General features: G+C 33.7%; 1 protein-coding gene across 3 annotated transcripts; it reads right to left on the bottom strand.

Annotated features, from left to right (window-relative positions):
• Positions 3,601 to 14,761, bottom strand: LOC104786934 (protein argonaute 5). Of its 3 annotated transcripts, none has more exons than XM_019245922.1 (23): positions 14,152 to 14,761; positions 10,488 to 10,637; positions 9,799 to 10,326; positions 9,174 to 9,379; positions 8,914 to 9,063; positions 8,699 to 8,829; positions 8,442 to 8,551; positions 8,248 to 8,351; positions 7,979 to 8,114; positions 7,766 to 7,882; positions 7,548 to 7,655; positions 7,433 to 7,465; positions 6,348 to 6,386; positions 5,871 to 5,993; positions 5,649 to 5,787; positions 5,445 to 5,566; positions 5,218 to 5,355; positions 4,994 to 5,136; positions 4,844 to 4,906; positions 4,524 to 4,723; positions 4,370 to 4,443; positions 4,176 to 4,270; positions 3,601 to 4,090 (listed from the first exon to the last, which is right to left on the bottom strand). In XM_019245922.1, exons 3-23 carry the CDS (start codon positions 10,300 to 10,302, stop codon positions 3,886 to 3,888), a joined length of 2,940 nt encoding a protein of 979 aa, XP_019101467.1. In that variant the 5' UTR covers positions 10,303 to 10,326; positions 10,488 to 10,637; positions 14,152 to 14,761; the 3' UTR covers positions 3,601 to 3,885. The 3 variants fall into 3 exon arrangements, with proteins under 3 accessions (XP_019101467.1, XP_019101468.1, XP_010510717.1); XM_019245923.1 differs by having other exon boundaries at positions 10,488 to 10,660; XM_010512415.2 differs by lacking the exons at positions 5,445 to 5,566; positions 5,649 to 5,787; positions 5,871 to 5,993; positions 6,348 to 6,386 and adding exons at positions 6,491 to 6,612; positions 6,695 to 6,833; positions 6,917 to 7,039 and having other exon boundaries at positions 7,394 to 7,465; positions 14,152 to 14,760.

Below are 19,250 nucleotides of genomic sequence, written 5' to 3' on the forward strand. Positions count from 1 at the left end.
ACCCCTTTTTTTTTTTTTTTTGGTAATTTGGTCAAAAATGCCATTTAAAAAAAAAAGTTGTTAGAAATGCCAGTTTATAGTTTTTCTTGTGAGAACTGCCATTTTTCATCTTTATGACATAAATAAAAAGACAAATTTGCCCCTATAATAAAAAATAAGAAAATATATATTCATTAATTTTTTGGTATGAGATTTTACAGTTTCTGCGGTAGACAACATTGGCTGTAGACATAATTCTATTCTCATCTAAATTTTTGGTCCACAATTTGATGTCTTATATTTATAATCCATAACTTAATACTTAAATTGGTTTTTGTTGTTACACAAATCGTCAGACCAAACCTTGAGTGTGGTCTACTCAAGAGATGAAAGACATAATAGTGGTGGACAAAAACATTGGTTGTTGGATGTGGTCCACTCAAGAGATGAAGGACATAATAGTGATGGACAAAAACATTGGCTGTTGGATGTGGTCCACTGGATTTGCAGACCTGCAGTGTGGACACATTTTTGTTAGCAATAAACACAAAACACATGACCAAAAGGATATGGTACAACTTAAAAAAAAAAAAGGACATGATAGTGGTGGACAAAAACCTGGTAGGCTGGATCTAGTCCACCAGACACCAGATCATGCAGTGTAGACAAGTTTGATAGTGGTGGACAAAAACCTGGTCGGCTGGTTCTGGTCCACCGGACACCGGATTTGCAGACCTGCAGTGTGGACAAGTTTTATTGTTATCAATGGACACAAAACGCATGACCAAATAAATATAGTCCACTCAAGAGAACAGAAGACATAATAGGGGTGGACAAAAACCTGGTCGGCTGGTTCTGGTCCACCGGACACCGGATTTGCAGACCTGCAGTGTGGACAAGTTTTATTGTTATCAATGGACACAAAACGCATGACCAAATAAATATAGTCCACTCAAGAGAACAGAAGACATAATAGGGGTGGACAAAAACCTGGTCGACTGGATCTGGTCCACCGAATCTGCAGACCTACAATTTTGCTTACCTATTGTCGGATCTAAGAACTATGGAACTAGACCTAGTGGTTTTGCCTGCTATGGAGGAGGCAAGCGAATCAGACGGAGGTCTCAACTCTGGAACTCGTCTCAGATGTTTTTCCGGCCATGACGGACGGAGGCGGAGCAGTCGGAAGATTCGACCATAGTAGAACTGACTGCATGATGGAATCCATCATTGCATGCAAGAGAACTCAGAAAAGTGAGAGATTCAAATAACAATTTCATATTGAAGAAGGAGAAGATGAACAGTCGGTAGAAAGAGAGAAAAGAGAGTTTTGATCGTGTATGTCTAAGAAAGAAAGAAAAAATTTATAATAATTTTAGATAAAAAAGATGAAGGGTATAAAAGTTATTTGACAATAGATGTGTGGCAGGCGGGAAAAAAGAAAAGAAAAATTGGCATTTGTGATAATGTTTGTTACTGTGTATGGCATATCTGATAATATTCTCTTTTTTTTTTACACTCTTCTTCCAAATTTTCTTTAATATATATATATATATATATATTTTTTACCGTTGTTTCTTACTTTTCGTCATAGCTATTGCTACCGTTGTTGGAACTCTTGGTTACATATTTGGTATTTGTAGATTTGACAATGCCACAATGGAAACTAAAAGGGTCTAATCTCGCAAGAACAAAATCATGTTTTTTTTGTTAGCAATTATTTTATCTAGGTAACAGCAATCATAAGAGCAACAGCCTTTTTAATTTATTTAAACAACACAAGAGAGATGCCATGCTTGTATAACAATCCGGCAGTTTTTGCTATTTAGAAATTATAGCTGCTGCTCATGTGATTGAATGAAAGCAAATAGAGGCTTTAATATACGCATTTTGGAGTTAACAAAGTTTTTTACGTACCAAAGAAGGAAAATGTTGTGACACTCTCTAATGATTAATGAAATCACGCCTGATTGAAGAGACTGAAGTATGAATGATGATGGGAACAGAACAAATCATTTGAACCCGAGTTTTAACAACAACAAAGATGAAAAGTTGATGCAAGGTTGGTTTACATAAACAGGATCACAAAAAGAGAGAGAGAGAGAGACTGGTAGAACATTTTTGTACAACAATGTTGGCGATTAGTAGCAAAGGCAACTTTTGTGGTTGTCAGCTGATAAACTTTTAAGTTTTAACAGACCATACTGAGCTTCCAAGTGTGATCCATAACACATAGGCAATGCAAATAAAACATCGATACCTTCTTCTTTCAAATTCTCAACAACTCTGCCCAAGTCGTTTGAAAGCTTGCCATTCAAGGGTTTTGAGATGATAATAAAAGTTGATCTTCCATAAAGTGACTAGATAACAATGTCCGATAACATCAAAGGAACTTTCAGCTATTCCCTTGATGAACCTACGCGTCTGACAGTGAATCCAGCTTTATGATACCCATTGACCATTGTATCTTCTGGTTCAAATCTATCTTACCAAAATAAACAGCGATTGCCTCAATACGTGAAACCCCCTTCCTCGCTCTCAAGAGCTGATATCATACACGAATATAACAACTCAGGATTCCCAATCCTCCGCGTCCAACAAGGTGACTAAGTTAGGGGCGCCTGGTATTTTTCGAGAAATTAAGACGACAGGCTTTGCTTCATGCATGCTTATGGTTTTACAATACGATTTAAAGTCGTGTTTGGTTAGTTGCTTTATTGGTAAGATCCCGTTAGTCTGTGCTAAGATATGATTAAACTGAAACCTCTCAGTTCCAAAGCTTCAATAACACTGTTGCACTTGGTCTCTGTTGGTGCTTCGTCTAAGATTAACATCATCATAAAATTTGGTTCATTGTTCATTGCGCAGAAAACAATGTCCAGTAACATCATGTGGTAGTGCTAAGAGGAACATTGTAATATCTATATTTCAAAGCTTCAAGGACGCTGAAGAAGTCCGTTTTATCTTTTGATGTGTTTTGGAGATTACCATCAAATTTAATGGTTCACAATAACTTGCAGCCTTGCAGGGTTTTCCAATGTCAACTAACAAACTATGAACTCTCGTAGATTCAGATTGAGCCTCTTGGATGGTGATTCCTGATTCCCTATAGTCTCCGATCGATGATGGATCCGAGAAGAACTTTTTTCCCCTCATCAACATAAGCCTTGATTGACAAGGCACCGCAATAACCCATCCTCTCAAGAAAATAGTTCATATTCCTATAAATCTCATCAGGACTGAGACCACTAGGAAATGGGAAAACCAACATGTCCCAGAAGACGCAGCATGGCTTACTCGATTCTGATATCTCCTCTCGCCGAGAATTTGTGTATATACTTTTTCTTTTACGTGGAGAAGTTAGGGTTTGATTTGTGGCTGCGCTGCTGATGAGAGCATATTGTTTGAAAAGGAGCCTTTTCTACCTACGGATGAGAGTCGGTTAGCCTTTTACATTGAGTCCCAACTCCCAAATAATAAAAAAGCTTCCTTACTACGTAGGTAAAAATCATGACTTGAAATTTCAGTTTCATCAAAATTATGTGAAGTCAACTATAAAAGTAAAGAAAGAAGAGTAAAAAACAGTGGCATATAAGTTAAATTTTCAAAGACAATGGCAAAAAACCTAAAGGCAAAATACCATTCATGTGAAAACTTATGAGCCAGGACATTATCCAAAAACCCATGATTAACGCTTTGTTTTTCACAAACGACAAACTAGTCATCAGACCATCGTCAACAGCAAAACCCATAAATATAATCCTAAGAGAAAAAGTCTGCTGAGTCCTTTAAAGTATTCCAAGCCAAACCCAAAAGGAGATAAAACCCGAGAGCCGAATAGAGTTTTTTCGAAATTATTAACGGCATTTAAAACTGGTCAAAGAGAGAAGTATCATCATCACTTCATCAGCAATAAAACATCACTTCCTTGACGTTGTCTTTTACTGCTGGGAGCTGCGAAGCGACTGGTCCTCCACTTGTTGTGTTCCTCGACCTGCTCGAGCCTCCATCTGAGAACTCACTCTCCATGTAATAACGAGCTCGGAAAGCAGCCAAGTGTGCGTAGTAAGCTGGTGGCACAATTGACACTGCTTTCGTGCACCTTGCATACCTGCATAGTTTTATACTTTGTTTAGCGAGAGAAGTTCAGACAGTCAAAGTTGTCAAAAAAGAAAATGTACAATGTTGTTCCTTACGTGTAGCACAGGTTGTTGGTTAGCGTTTGCAAGGCATCAGCTGAGAAACCGTTCTCGTCGAGAAGCACATGGTAATGCGCAGGCCTGCTTGTTCCCTATTACCATTCAAACATTCGAAGAAACTTAATAATATAAACTATGCAGAGACCATGATCTCATTAATTTGGGTCTAGATTCTTGGAAGCAATCAATACCTGTATACCAGCGTGGCTATTCAAATAGAAGTCGAACTCATTTGGATGACAGATTTGAGTGTCAACCACAGTACCTAAGAAGAAATGAAAATATATTTAAGATTTAATCATCAGAAGAATTAGGAATTAAAAATGAAGAGGAGATTGTGGAAACCTGGGAGAATATTGCCACTCCTATCAGTCATATCACGATTCCCGTGTTGAGCAGGGAACAATCGAGTGTGGTGTCGTTTCTGGACTATCACAAAAGTGACACGAGGAGCATAATGCTCCTGGAGAGAGTTACAAGCCTTGCGTATAGCATTCATCTCATGGAGCAGAACCTGGTTAAACTGCCCTTCGCTTACTCCATCACTGCATAAAGAGAAACCCATTAAAAAAACATGGTCAGTTGCTCAAAGACAGATTATTACATTTAAGTAAAGCCAAACATGGTCATGAGCAGATTATTACATTTCAAGGAAAATCACTTACCGGTAGAATATGATCCTATGAGGTATCTGTCCCATAGCTTTCCTGAATGCTATGAAGTGTTCCCTGAAATCACAAGTACTGTCCCCTTTCATTGATCTTGTCAAAAAAAATAGAAAATAGAATAAAAAGTTGTAGATATTTTGTTCTTACCTTATTAAACCAGAGTGGACTAACCCTCGCTCGGGATCCTGTACCAGCTTATACAGGTACTGAATGATTTCTTCCCTATGAGCCTGAGCAGAAACCAATCCTCGGTATTTTGTTATTTCAGGCCAGTCCATAGAGGCCACAACCTGTAGTTTAAAGAGAATTACCATTTTTGATGAATCAGTAATGAAATGAGATACAAGTAGTATTAATCAAGATATACATACAGCGGCAATAGATGGACTCGAGTCTTCTCCAGGTTGCGGGTGAGTAACATCAGCACCCATGATTATGGTTGGGCGATCAGTAATAAGAGGTATGTTTCTTCTGATAGCATCATTAAGAACAGTGTTCCTTCCCCCAGTCTGTAATACAAAATAACCGTTTTACACCATCATAAAAGTACAATTGAATGATTAAAACATGAAACAATAAGATGCATAGATGACTAGACCTTGACATTGATCTTCAATGCGACATTTTCCATGTACTGCTTATTGAGTTTAGAAACTTGTCTTGGTTGACAACACTGAGAGACGATCCCCAATTCTGTTTCACAGATCCTTTTGATTTTTCCTGCAGACAGAAAAAGAACTTCAGGAACAGATTGTCGAAATAAATTTACACCAAATATAACCAATCATTTTTACAGACTTACCATACGATCCACTCACATCAGGTAATATGACAATCAATAGTTGGAGACCAGGTGCCCTTTTGTAGATATCATGGAGAGCTTCCTCAATACTTTGAGGTGGATAAGAGATGAGCGGAATAATAGGCTGTATATTAAATTGCTGGTATACATAATATAAAACAGTTAGTAACTTTTCGGGCGTGACATTGTGACAAGAACCCAACAGCATGAGATAAGTCAGACCATTCCTTTGCTGACGCACATCTCAGTCAGCTGTTTGCAGAACTCTACCGGTAAATGTTGGTCAATCCGTGTAGCAAAAGTTACGCAAGTCCAAGACTTAACTGTTGCTCCATTAACCATTTTCTGTAGCACACATATATCACAGCCAAAGGGAGGTAAGAGATCCAAAAAAAATTAAAACACACGTTAAACAACAATAAAGGCATTAAGTACGATCTTCATCACCAACTTTTTCTTCCACATCATAATCCAAGGCAGAGAAATAAAAGATCTATCAAAACGAGTAAAATAGAAGTACATTTCGTAACTAGTTTCAAGTTCCTACAGAACACAAAAAGAACTTTTTCTTCCCACATCCAAATCCCAAAGCTGAGAAATATAAGATTTATCAAAAGAGAAAAATAGAAGTATATATCATATCTAGCTTCAAGTGCCTACAGAAAGCAAAAAGCCTATGATAGTCAATTACAGTATTACCTTGTTAATCATGTTCCACTGTCCTAGCGATGGATTTACCATTTTCTCTCNAGTCTGTAATACAAAATAACCGTTTTACACCATCATAAAAGTACAATTGAATGATTAAAACATGAAACAATAAGATGCATAGATGACTAGACCTTGACATTGATCTTCAATGCGACATTTTCCATGTACTGCTTATTGAGTTTAACAACTTGTCTTGGTTGACAACACTGAGAGACGATCCCCAATTCTGTTTCACAGATCCTTTTGATTTTTCCTGCAGACAGAAAAAGAACTTCAGGAACAGATTGTCGAAATAAATTTACACCAAATATAACCAATCATTTTTACAGACTTACCATACGATCCACTCACATCAGGTAATATGACAATCAATAGTTGGAGACCAGGTGCCCTTTTGTAGATATCATGGAGAGCTTCCTCAATACTTTGAGGTGGATAAGAGATGAGCGGAATAATAGGCTGTATATTAAATTGCTGGTATACATAATATAAAACAGTTAGTAACTTTTCGGGCGTGACATTGTGACAAGAACCCAACAGCATGAGATAAGTCAGACCATTCCTTTGCTGACGCACATCTCAGTCAGCTGTTTGCAGAACTCTACCGGTAAATGTTGGTCAATCCGTGTAGCAAAAGTTACGCAAGTCCAAGACTTAACTGTTGCTCCATTAACCATTTTCTGTAGCACACATATATCACAGCCAAAGGGAGGTAAGAGATCCAAAAAAAATTAAAACACACGTTAAACAACAATAAAGGCATTAAGTACGATCTTCATCACCAACTTTTTCTTCCACATCATAATCCAAGGCAGAGAAATAAAAGATCTATCAAAACGAGTAAAATAGAAGTACATTTCGTAACTAGTTTCAAGTTCCTACAGAACACAAAAAGAACTTTTTCTTCCCACATCCAAATCCCAAAGCTGAGAAATATAAGATTTATCAAAAGAGAAAAATAGAAGTATATATCATATCTAGCTTCAAGTGCCTACAGAAAGCAAAAAGCCTATGATAGTCAATTACAGTATTACCTTGTTAATCATGTTCCACTGTCCTAGCGATGGATTTACCATTTTCTCTCTACCACTCTCATGGTACTTCAACTGTAAACAGAAACAACATCGTGATGAGCAACATTGAAAAGAAAACGCAAAGTAATAACAAAAGTGTAGTCGAGAAAATCACCAATGGCGGAGGAAGTACACGAGCTTCAATCGAGGCCAGTTGGGAAGTCACTGACATCCCAAACTCCTTGCTCACATCATCAGCGTTATAATTATTTTCCACAACCAACTAATAATAGAAAAAAAAAAAACGTGATGTTAAACAGACGTGCAAGATTGAAGACTCCTTTTCCGACGGAAGAATTATTGTAAAAGTGATGCAAAGGGGATAAAACTTACATCTTTGATTGAACTCTCTCTCTGTGCAGGTCGTTGGCAGGTAGCTCTTAGCAACGCCGTCACTTGCCTCTCATTGAGCCTTTTGGTGTATCTTTGGTCTTTAGCAATTTTACATAACTGCAAGAACCAGAAACAACCAGATATTTAATGATACATAATGCATCCAAGAAAATGATGGAGATAAAAGAGTAGATGATTAAACTAAAATCATACTTCCATGGGTATGTAAACAGGTCTTGCGTCACTCCCAGTTTGGATAGCAGGTAGAGACGTGTATCTCACCCTATAATTATATTTTTCAGCAAAATATTGTATAACCGTCTTCTCTGATTTGTCCTCTAACGTGAACCTGAAATTATAAGAACAAAAGAAACATCCGCTACTTTATAACCAAAGATCAAACACCTCTTTCAAGAAAAAACAACGAACAAAGTTCAATGATTCTGCACTTGGTTAAGGCTCAATGAAGTAAGCATCTTCACCTTAGCTGACTGATGGGACAGCTGGAAATCCCACTGATCTTGGCACTTTTTTCGTTATTCCAATGTACCAACGTGACTTTTAGTGTCCTCAAAACTTTCTTCACCTAGATACCAACATATGATTTTCAAAGTATAAAAGGCATCCTCTTGCATAATATTAACAATTTAAATGTGGAGTAAAGTCAGAGATGTACCTTAAGCCGATCTGAGTCCCTAAGTGGTCTGCTTAAGTCCCTTATATTCAGAAACTTGCTAATAAAGTCTGTGACAAGAATCGGTTCATAGAATGATCTTGCTGAAACGTCTGCATCATAAGAAAAAACATAGCTATAAATGCATCAAAATAATCTCCACTCAAAATAAAAAACAAGTAGAATTATTGAAACCTCAACCAAAAAGAAGAGATTTAATCAACAGCATCAACCCAGGAAAACATTTAACATGTTCTTACCAATATTAAGCGACAAGCCCATCTGAGTTAGCCTTAGACTTTGGAAATAACCTCTGTAGTACTCAATACCATCTCCAAGATCACCCTGACCAAAACCAGTGCTAAAAAAAGACCTCCCAACAGAGACATAACTGCAAAGAAGTAATACAGGGAATCTTAAGTCTATGCATAGCTTTTGTTAATAAGGAAGTTTAAGCAAATTCCAGATTTCCTACTATTGAGAGGGCGTATCCCTGAGAGCAACATCAAGAACTTGGATAACATCATAGGGAGCATCTCTTTGCTTGTGACGCAGAAACTGTTGCAACTGATAAAGATCAGGTCTTGACGCCAGCTTTATAGCAACTTTAAACTGTCTGTCCTTCCTGCCAGAAAGAAATCACAATGCCAAACAAACAAAAAAAAATGTAAATAAAGGGCATTTCTGAACAAAACAAAACAAACCCATCTACGAAGAGTTAAAAAAAGGCATTACCCAAAAGAACCATCAGCTCTTTTTTCCGTCAGATTCACAACAAACACTTTCGATTCAAAAGGTAAAGCACCAGCAGTATAGATGCTTTTCCTTCCATCATACGCAGGAGTCTTCCCTGCCAAGTGAGAATCTTTATATGTTTTAGCCAAAACTTTCATAACGTTCCTGTTCACTGCCTTTGATATAACCTCAGGACTGATCGAAACCTGTAACCCAAAAAAAAAACAAAACTTTTAGCCGTACAACTCCATTCATGAAAACAACAACAACGCNAAAAAAAAAAAAAAAAAAAAAAAAAAAAAACAAGTCAATAAACACAGACCCTGAAAAAAACAGATTCATCATCTCAAAAAATCTCTACGAACTTTTTAAAAAACATACGAAAATACATCAGATCAACAGTATAATAGAACAAACAACAGTAGATTCGTCAAATGAAAAAAAAAAAAACCCTAACGATGAACACAAACGACAAAATCAAGTCTTAAACGCGGATTCTAGTGAACAAAAACACAAAGACAAAATCAAAGTCGTAAGACGTACAAGGTTTACAAAAACAAAAAAAACAAAAATCACCCATGAAAGAGACGAAAATATTTGAAACCACCACACGAGAGAGACTTACATCGTAATGGTAGAGATCACGATCGGCAACTTGAACAAGGAAATGATTCGCACGAACAGTGATTTTCCTCCCCACAGTACCACGCCCTGGCCGTAACTGATGCGTCACCGCCTTCGACGACTCCGGTGGAAGCGTATCCTCGGGTTTCGTCTCCGCCGGAGTAATCTCAAGCTTCGACAACGCCGCAGCAGCGTTAGAAGACTCCGTAGTAGAAGAAACCTTGCTTCCCTCTTTAGACGAAGAAGAAGCAACAGACACCGTCGCCTTAGAAGAAGACGCAACTTGACTCGCAGTCGGATCTCCGGTCAAGACGACACCGCGACCTCTCCCGGCAGAAACAGGAACTTGCGTCGCCGTCAGATCTCCGGGTCCGACGTTACCACGACCTCTCCCGCGAGAAACAGGAGCACCACCACGGCCACCGTGACCAGAAGAAGACTGGTCAGACCTCCGTCCACCTCTGCCGCCACGACCAGCGCCGCCGTGACTGCCGCGATTCGACATTGTGATTGTGTAAGCAGAAGAAACCTTCCAGAAGTAGAAACAAAATCTTTTCAAAAACGGAGAGAGAGAAAATGAGAAGTTAAATGGTTTACTGTGTAGAGAAGAGAGTGGGACGACGACGTCTCCGTTTTTAAAGAGAAACTGCAAGTTAAAGGAACAAATATAAAGCCAGATTACTATTTTACCCTTATTGTTTTTCCTCCTCGTTTCTGACGATTTTACCCTTGCCGCTTTGCCTTCTCTTTCTTTCTTTTTAACCGTTCAGAAATATGCAATTGACTGATTTGCCCTTGTAGCTTCGTGACCACGTTCCTCGTAATTTCCTCTGTGCTTTACTGTTGGGTCGTCGTATTTTTAACTTTTTATTATAAAAATAAAAATAAAAAAAAATAAAGAAAGGCTGTGTTCTTTTTTCATGAATTGGAAGTCTGTATATGCTTTATGCAGAAGAACCAGAGTAGGGACGAAATAACAGATTTTACCACTATTGGGACTATGTTATTTACTATTCCAGCTTTTTTCTATTTTGTACTTTACTTGAAGAACTTATGTAATTCGTGATTTTTTTTTAACATAGAAGAAAATAAAAACGAAAGAAACATTTAACGATTTGTGTTTTTTACAAGTCCAAAGAAGATTTGTATCAGTGAATAATGATAAGTATCATCTCAGCTGATTATGATTGATGATTTGATGTATATATATCTGACACATTCATAATATCCCTCAAACAATCAATATTTGAAAGACAGAAGGAGTATTAGTGAATAAAGAAATAAGTATCATCTCAGCTAATTATGATTGATGATTTGATGTATATATATCTGACACATTCATAATATCCCTCTTTAACTACACACCACCATGACCATCATGTCAGTTTCTTACGGCAGGCAGGTTCATTGGTTACGAGGTCTTGTTTTTTACTGATGTTAAAAAAAAATGCTAAAAGTTTTGGGATTAATGTTTTTGTTTGTTCTTACCTTCTTCATTAATTTATACAACCCATGTCGTACGAATTAGCCTTTTTCTTTATTAGAGAGTTTGAATTTTTAATTATTATTATTTTTTCAAAATAATTATTATTACTGTATTATCTTTATGGATTTTAGTTTAATGTATTTGCATTGTGAGACTGCTTTATATTTAGGCAAAGGACCGATTTAAAAATAAACTGTTTCCTTTTCTAGCGAACAACAATCTTTAAATGTTTGTAACTATTTAATACTCTCTTTGTATCACAAAATGATAATTTTTTATGATTTTTTTTAAAAAATTGATTTTCTGTATACTTTAATCAATTAATATTAAAAAATTATGAATTTCAAGAATTACTAATGAGAATTTAAAAGTTTAATGGATTACTATTAGTTACTAATTATAAAAATATGTTATTATAAATAAAGAATGCATTTATAGTTAAACATTAAAAAAAATCCTAAAACATCGGCCCTGATTGGTACAAGACTTTTAAAACTTTAAAAAAAATTAAAGCCTTGAAAACCATTTATTTGCCAATCAAACTTTTTTGACTTTAATTTTTTTTAAAGCTTTGTAAGTCACTTATTTTTTTTCTTTCCTTGTTTTCTCAAAATTTTAAAAGCGTCAAAACCAGACTTTAAAATTAAAAAAGTATAAAACTTTATTTTTTTTCTCCCCCATTATACTTAAAAGCTTTCCAAAAGTTTATATATAAATTTTACATAAATTATTTTTACACATTAATTATTCTTATTTTTTTCTCCTTCTTTTAAGATCCATTTTAATAATAATTATTTTTATTTTCATTATCATCATTTCAATATATTTTAGTAATAAAAGTAACAGCTTCAGCTTTAAAAGTATTTGTTACCAATCAAATTTTAACAGTTAAAGTTTCTACAGTTAAAGCATCTACAGCTAAATTCTCTACAGCTAAAATTTTAAAGTTAAAGTTTTTACAGTCATAAGTAACAGCCGTTACCAATCGGGGCCATCATCTATTGTGATACAGAGAGAATTCAATTTTGTGGGAATTATAAGTAATTTTGTATATAAAACATGCTAATCCTTATTTATATTTGTAACCATTCTAAATTCTTATGTTATAAATGGATTTTTTTGGTTAGTGGAGTTTGACTAACGAGTACCTAATGTTCCTTGTATCAACGTGTTTAAAATGGTAATGAAACTAAATTCAAAGATTATTGCGATTGATGTTAATAGTAAGTAAGACTTATGGCCAGTCAAAGCTTTGGTTAGAGCATTTTCATCATTAATACTCAAATGAATGTTTTAAACTTTAAATAATACTAGATATTTATTCGCGGTACACCGTGAAACTATATTTTTTATTTAGAAATGTAAAATAAAATTTCTTTATTATATTAACTATATATGTATATAATATATTTTGTATTTTTTAATCTACTTTAGTTTTACATCAATTACATTATGTAGTGTATAATTTATATTGTCTACATGTAGTGGTTTATTATATACAAGTTAGGATATCTTTATTATTCATTAAATTTAATTTAGTCAACAAATATATTTTTTGTGATTTTTCTTTTTTATTTACAATGTAGAGATAATAATATTACATAATATATTCTATTTTTATAATTATATGAGTATACTACAATTTGAATTTGTAATTTTGATTGTTTTATCTCTATATTATTTAACACTTTTATATTTATAGTTGTGCAAGTCGATTAAAATGGTGGAGAGTTTTTTTGTAAAGTTTGATTTATATCAATTGTTTCTTATTAGAATGGATTAAAAATCTATATATTAATATATTAGCTACTAAAAAACACTTCGGTGAAGATGTAAATTTTTTTTTAACAATTTGTGTTAGTTCGGGCCCCAAATTTTTTAAAAAATTAAAGTTATTATTAACAGTTTAATCACTTGGCTTTCAAGAAAATAAGTTATTATCAACAGTTTTTTAGAGAATAGATTAATTAAATATAAAATATTTAATGCTAATGGGTGTTGGTCCAATACTTTTGGAAATTTGAATAGGAAAAAATCTTCTTAAGTTAGATTCCAAATTTGATATTATTTAAAGTAAAAAATAATTAAAAGATTAATGTTAATGGTATGATTGTAAATAAGTTCCAACTCCAAGATTTATTTTATAAATGTCTCCAAAAATGTATATATAGATTAGAATAATACTAATCTAGTTTTAGATTCTCACTAACTTGTTTTTATTTTTATTACTCCCATTAGTCATCCTTAAATATGAGTGTCTTATCTAATATATATTAAAAATGCATTTTAAGTATATTTTATAATGTTATAAATGTTGGATATAGAATCTATGTAATATTAGGAAAATAAAACTAGAAACTGTAGTTATAGTATAATACATTATATTTAAAAAAAATATATATTACATTATAAAAACTTTAAAACATATATTACAATACTAACAAATCAAACTAAAAACTCGATATTATAAGAAGAAACAAATACATAGAATGATAAAAACATATAAAAGCATTATAAGTAACTTAATTTCTCAAAACTAAATGCAAACTTTGACCAATGACAAAGCATAAATATCTAAGACAACCTAATGAAATGAAAACCCAGAAACCACAATCTAAACTAGACGACGCAGTAAACCAAAAACTGAATTGCAAATATAAGTCTCAGAATCATAAACCTTCGACTAAGATACCAATAAGAATGACCTTCACATCTGACTTCAAACTAAAAGAAAAGTATTCCTAGATTTTATTCGCATAATCAAATTCGACATCAAATTGGAACCCCCGATCCAATTAACAAAGGGATTTTTTCTAATAAGAAAACTACCAATGAATATGACGAAGAGGAGATGTTTTCTTTGCTTACCTACAGTGCCCTCGGCTGCAATTTCCGATCAGAACGTTGATTGGTTTGTACGTTGATTTTGATTATACGAAATCTAGGAATGATTTTAATAAATCGATTCATGAAGCAGAGTGTGTTCCTTGATTGTATAGAGAGAGAGGGTCAAATGAAGAAAAGGGGAAAAAGCAAAATAAAATGAAACAAATGCATTATTGATACGTTAAGGTGTCTCTGAGTATCTAAGTTAGTCTGGGCAGAGAATAAATCAATTTATAAAGCAGAGTGTGTTCCTTGATTGTATCGAGAGAGAGGGTCAAATGAAGAAAAGGGGAAAAAAATAAAACAAAACAAAACCAATGCATTATTGACACGTTAAGGTGTCTCTGAGTATCTAAATAAGTCTGGGAAGATAATAAATCGATTCATGAAGCAGAGTGTGTTCCTTGATTGTATCGAGAGAGAGAGGGTCAAATGAAAAAAAGGGGAAAAAACAAAACAAAACGAAACCAATGCATTATTGACACGTTAAGGTGTCTTTGAATATCTAAATAAGTCTGGGCAGAGAATAAATCGATTCATGAAGCAGAGTGTGTTCCTTGATTGTATCGAGAGAGAGAGGGTCAAATGAAGAAAAGGGAAAAAAAAAAACAAAACAAAACGAAACCAATGCATTATTGACACGTTAAGGTGTCTCTGAGTATCTAAATTAGTCTGCGCAGAGATGAATTGAGACGTGGCACACATATGAATTGAGACGTGGCACACATAGGAACACTTACAAGTTACTAACATATCATTTTGTAAAGGAATCAATTAGGAGAAAACCATTTTTTGCATAGTTTTTATTGATTTTACTAATTTTTGAATAGTTTATGGATTTTACCATTTTGCAAGTTACATTAATACGATTTAATATGTGTGTTTATTCGTTATGTTTGAGTTTAGTCGGTTCTATTTGTTCTTATGATTTAGTATTTAGTACGAAATACATATTGTATCAAGAAAATAATGGAGAATACTTAATTTTTTTCTCAAAAGTGGCAAAATCCACAAACTATTCAAAAAGTAATATATCTAAAAGATTTTTTTTTAAAAGTGGCATTTTTAACAAGAATATCTTTGGTAAAGAGCCATGTTTTAAAAATCGTTAGGCGCTAGTCAGGCGGTTGGGGTGGGCCTAGCGCCTAGCGAGAAAATTGGATATTAAACGGTGATTAATCCGAGACTAGTTTTAGAGTTATTTTATTAAATGAATAATAAAATATAAATATATATAGTATTAAATATATGTATAATTTTATTTATGTTATAAAGAAATATCAAATAAAATATAAAACTATAATATTGTCTTTAAAATTACGGTAAACATATAAAATTGTAATTTTAAAATAAAACTTTATGATTTTCATTAAAAGTTTGTACATTAGTTATTGTAAAACATCACAAACTCTTAGTTTAGATGTCTAAATAACAAAAAAAATATTTGATTTATATTTGGCTCAAAAAATAATTGGTATACACAAAATTAAGTTGGGAGTAATCGGACTAGGCGAGTTATAATCAAATTAAACATATCGAATTAAATAAGCATTATCGAAAAATTTATATTAGGCGGGATTAGTCATTAATCAAAGCAAAGAGGATGGGTTTAGCGATTTTGCAGGGTTGTAATCGGTGCTAGGCGAAGATTTTTAAAACCGGAAAAGAGTAATCAATCTTTGATGGATGGTTAGGATTGAGTTTTATATATATTTGTAAGTCATTAAGTGGTTTTGGTGGATCGAGGATATCAAGACTAATCAAGAAAATGTGGAAAGATAGGAAATAAGATTTGTTCAAAAAAATGTATTAGTATTTCGTATTAACCAGAAGGAAACTGGTTTAGAAATCAAATGTGAATTGCATTCTTATATTTTCATTGTTTTGTACCATACGAAATGGTAATCTTGAAGAAATTAAGATATCATAATTGGTAGATGTTCTTTTTAAAAAGAAACTTGTATTTGTAGTCTTTCGTACAATTAAAGTGAAACTTGTGGAACGGACCGAGTTTGGACCGTATATAACACATGAAATGAAGATCGCCTCCTCATATATATCTCTTCTTACCACCACCATTGCCGGAGCTCTTTCGCCGGACCAACCGGAACCGCCAGATCGCCTCCCCATATATATCTCTTGGCCCTTGCCTTTAGTTTTGTCGCTGGTCTTACTTTCACTACCGGATCTGACCATTCGTCGTTGGCATAGTTTTCCGCTTCTCCTTGCAAGACCGATGGACCAATTATACGCACCAGGTTGTCCACTGTTAATTTTATCATGGACAAGTTATTTTACAAAGACAATACATTATTTACTCGATAGACAAGTTTTACACTTGTCCATAATGTCCACTTGTCCTCTATTAAATTTGTCATGTACTAGATGATTACAAAATTTCTAGTAAACAACATTTTTATTAACTCGGTGGACCAGTTTTAAACTCGCACAAAGGAGAGACAACTAGTCATTTATTTATTTATATTCTAGACAAATAATTTAAGCTAATGGACAAGTTTGTACTCCTCAACTTGTCTACGAAATTTGTCATATTAGCAAGAGGGCAAAAACGTCATTCTATCTCACATTTATGGTAGATCAGAAAAGGAATCTTGATTGATTGTGGTACATTTGAAAAATTTTGTGGAAAATATGGTACATTAAACAAAATTTCCATTAGACAATGTTATACTCTATAAGGCTATATAGTATATATATACATTTGTGACGACCATTCGAATTCATATTTTACAAATGAATGACTCCAATCATGTTTTGGATATAAGTATATATCTAGCTGTTTCACGATATTTTATTTTTATAAAACGACGACATCTCAAGCTTTGAGCAGTGAGAGAAATAGAATGAGAGCTTCTACGTAAAAGAATGAAAAAAAATCTTTGCATATACAAGGTTTTCTCTCTTTTCTTATTCTATAAGAAACATCTAGATCTAGGCGTGTATTTATATGTTTTTAGATAAACATATATTTAGTCTTTCTTATCGTTTTATATATATAACTTGAGGCACGAGTTTGAATCAAGTTTGGACCGTGTTACAGTGAAACGAAGAACCTAGCATTGGTGTATTTGATCAGTCAAAAAAAGCTCAGACAGAAAAAAAAAAAAAGATGATTATATCGATATTGATGTTTGCATATATACACAATTTTGTGATAGGAAACATCGCATGGAAATTTATTGTATAGCCAGTAGGAAGTACTATATCATCTATAAAAACATAAAGTTATGAACAATAAGTAAGTGAATTCATGAATTTGGATTTGTACAACATCCAAATTTCAAAGAAAAGTGTGGTTGGGGTTTTGTGATGAGAGTTTCGAGGTTGTTGCTTCTTGGAATTGTACCTGATTATTATTGTTCATCATTTGTTTCTCTTTCTTTTTTGTCTCAATCCTTTTTAGAAAAGACAAAAAAAAAAAAAAAAACACTAACTAGCATGTTTATAATAAGATTAATTTTCTTTACCTGACCATGTGGGATCAATGATCGACCGGTCGAACAGCTCACTAGCTATGGGGCAATCACATGAACCTACGGTTGCCCAAATGCTCTTTTCGGTTAAATTTTCCAATACGATAATAAAATTTTCATAACTAAGTTATAGGTCGTCTTTAATCATTATGAAAATTTTATTTATCGTATTGGAAAATTTAACCGAAAAGAGCATTTGGGCAGCCGTAGTTACTAAAACGTTATCATGGGTATGTAAATTGAGTAAATCGCATATGAAAACGTTATCTTATGCAAAATTCCAAATAAAGTTACACTAAAGTATGTGTATTTGTAGCTTTAGTGGTGTATCAAACTATAAACTTTTTGTTTTAAAAATAATATATACTCTTATAAATAAATAAAAACGGTAATAAAAAAAGTTCTTATCAATCTTAAATAAACATCTCATGTGATATTCATAGAAAATGGGGCTAACACGTAAACATGGCATTGCATCAAATCTCATAGTACGTACATGCAATTAAGGGTAGTTAATAAGGATGGAGTGTAACTAATCCACTTTAAAAACCTTTGTCGATTTAGCATTGCACGTCTAAATCTTTCCAAACAATTTTTAACATTTGTCATAAAAAATGGAATCTCCAATGCTACTTGGTCAAGTTTTCGTTCATGTCGAGAAGACTCTTTGTATTGATTCCAAAATAATTACTTTATTTATTTTTTTGGGTACTGCTGTATAATTCTTCTCTGATCAATTTTTTTTTTTTTTTTTTTCATTTGATGTTATTGATACTGTTTGAAAGTTTACATTGTGATATACATAAACCGGTGGAAAATAAAGATATCCCTAGAGTCTATAGCTCAAAAGAGGGAGTCTAAAGTCCAAAAAAGGGAGTCTAAGCCAGCGGACAAAGTATAAATCTCCGGAAACAACTAACAACTAGAAGGAAAGTTACAAACCGCATTCGAAAGAGAACAAATCCAATAGCTAAGAATAGAGGCATACTGACAATAATAACTAAGGCAAACACTATGTCATAAACAAACAAATCAAACTTCTCTTCTGAAGTTTATGCGAATGAGCTGTATCAATGCTGCCCACGGCCAAAACATCGATCAACAACTGCCTCCTCCTATAACAATGAGAGATGATCTCTTCAAATCAGACTTCATAACCTGACAAATAAAGGCCCAATTCAGAACTTTAATACACTTCCAGATGCGGCGAGACTACTGATGCGTCAAAGAGTACCTAAATAGAAGCCATACAAAAGCAATCCGACATTCTCTAGATTCGGAAACGCATAAGACAAGGAGCAAAACAAAATCAAAATCATTTTGATGAGCTTCAAGTTCCTGAATCGAAACTCATCTATAGAGGTTACCATCACCATCAACTTCCACCTAAGATCATTATCCGATCATTTTAGAAGCTTTTAATATTTTGTTCTAAACTAGGTTACATGAAAATATAAACGTATACGCGGAAGCGAAATATTTCGGAAACAAAAAACGATTTTTCTCTAGAATTAGGAAATGGAAACGTTTACATACAAATATATATATATATGTATATATACATACAAATATATATATATATATATA

This window comes from Camelina sativa, chromosome 5 (assembly GCF_000633955.1).
Source record: "Camelina sativa cultivar DH55 chromosome 5, Cs, whole genome shotgun sequence".
NCBI lineage: Eukaryota > Viridiplantae > Streptophyta > Magnoliopsida > Brassicales > Brassicaceae > Camelina > Camelina sativa.

Coding starts and splice junctions, on each gene's coding strand:
- LOC104786934 (XM_019245922.1), bottom strand. CDS start 10,302: ATGTCGAATCGCGGCAGTCACGGCGGCGCTGGTCGTGGCGGCAGAGGT. Junction 7,466..7,547: donor GTGTACTTCCTCCGCCATTG/GTGATTTTCTCG, acceptor TTCTGTTTACAG/TTGAAGTACCATGAGAGTGG. Junction 4,091..4,175: donor ACCAACAACCTGTGCTACAC/GTAAGGAACAAC, acceptor AAAACTATGCAG/GTATGCAAGGTGCACGAAAG.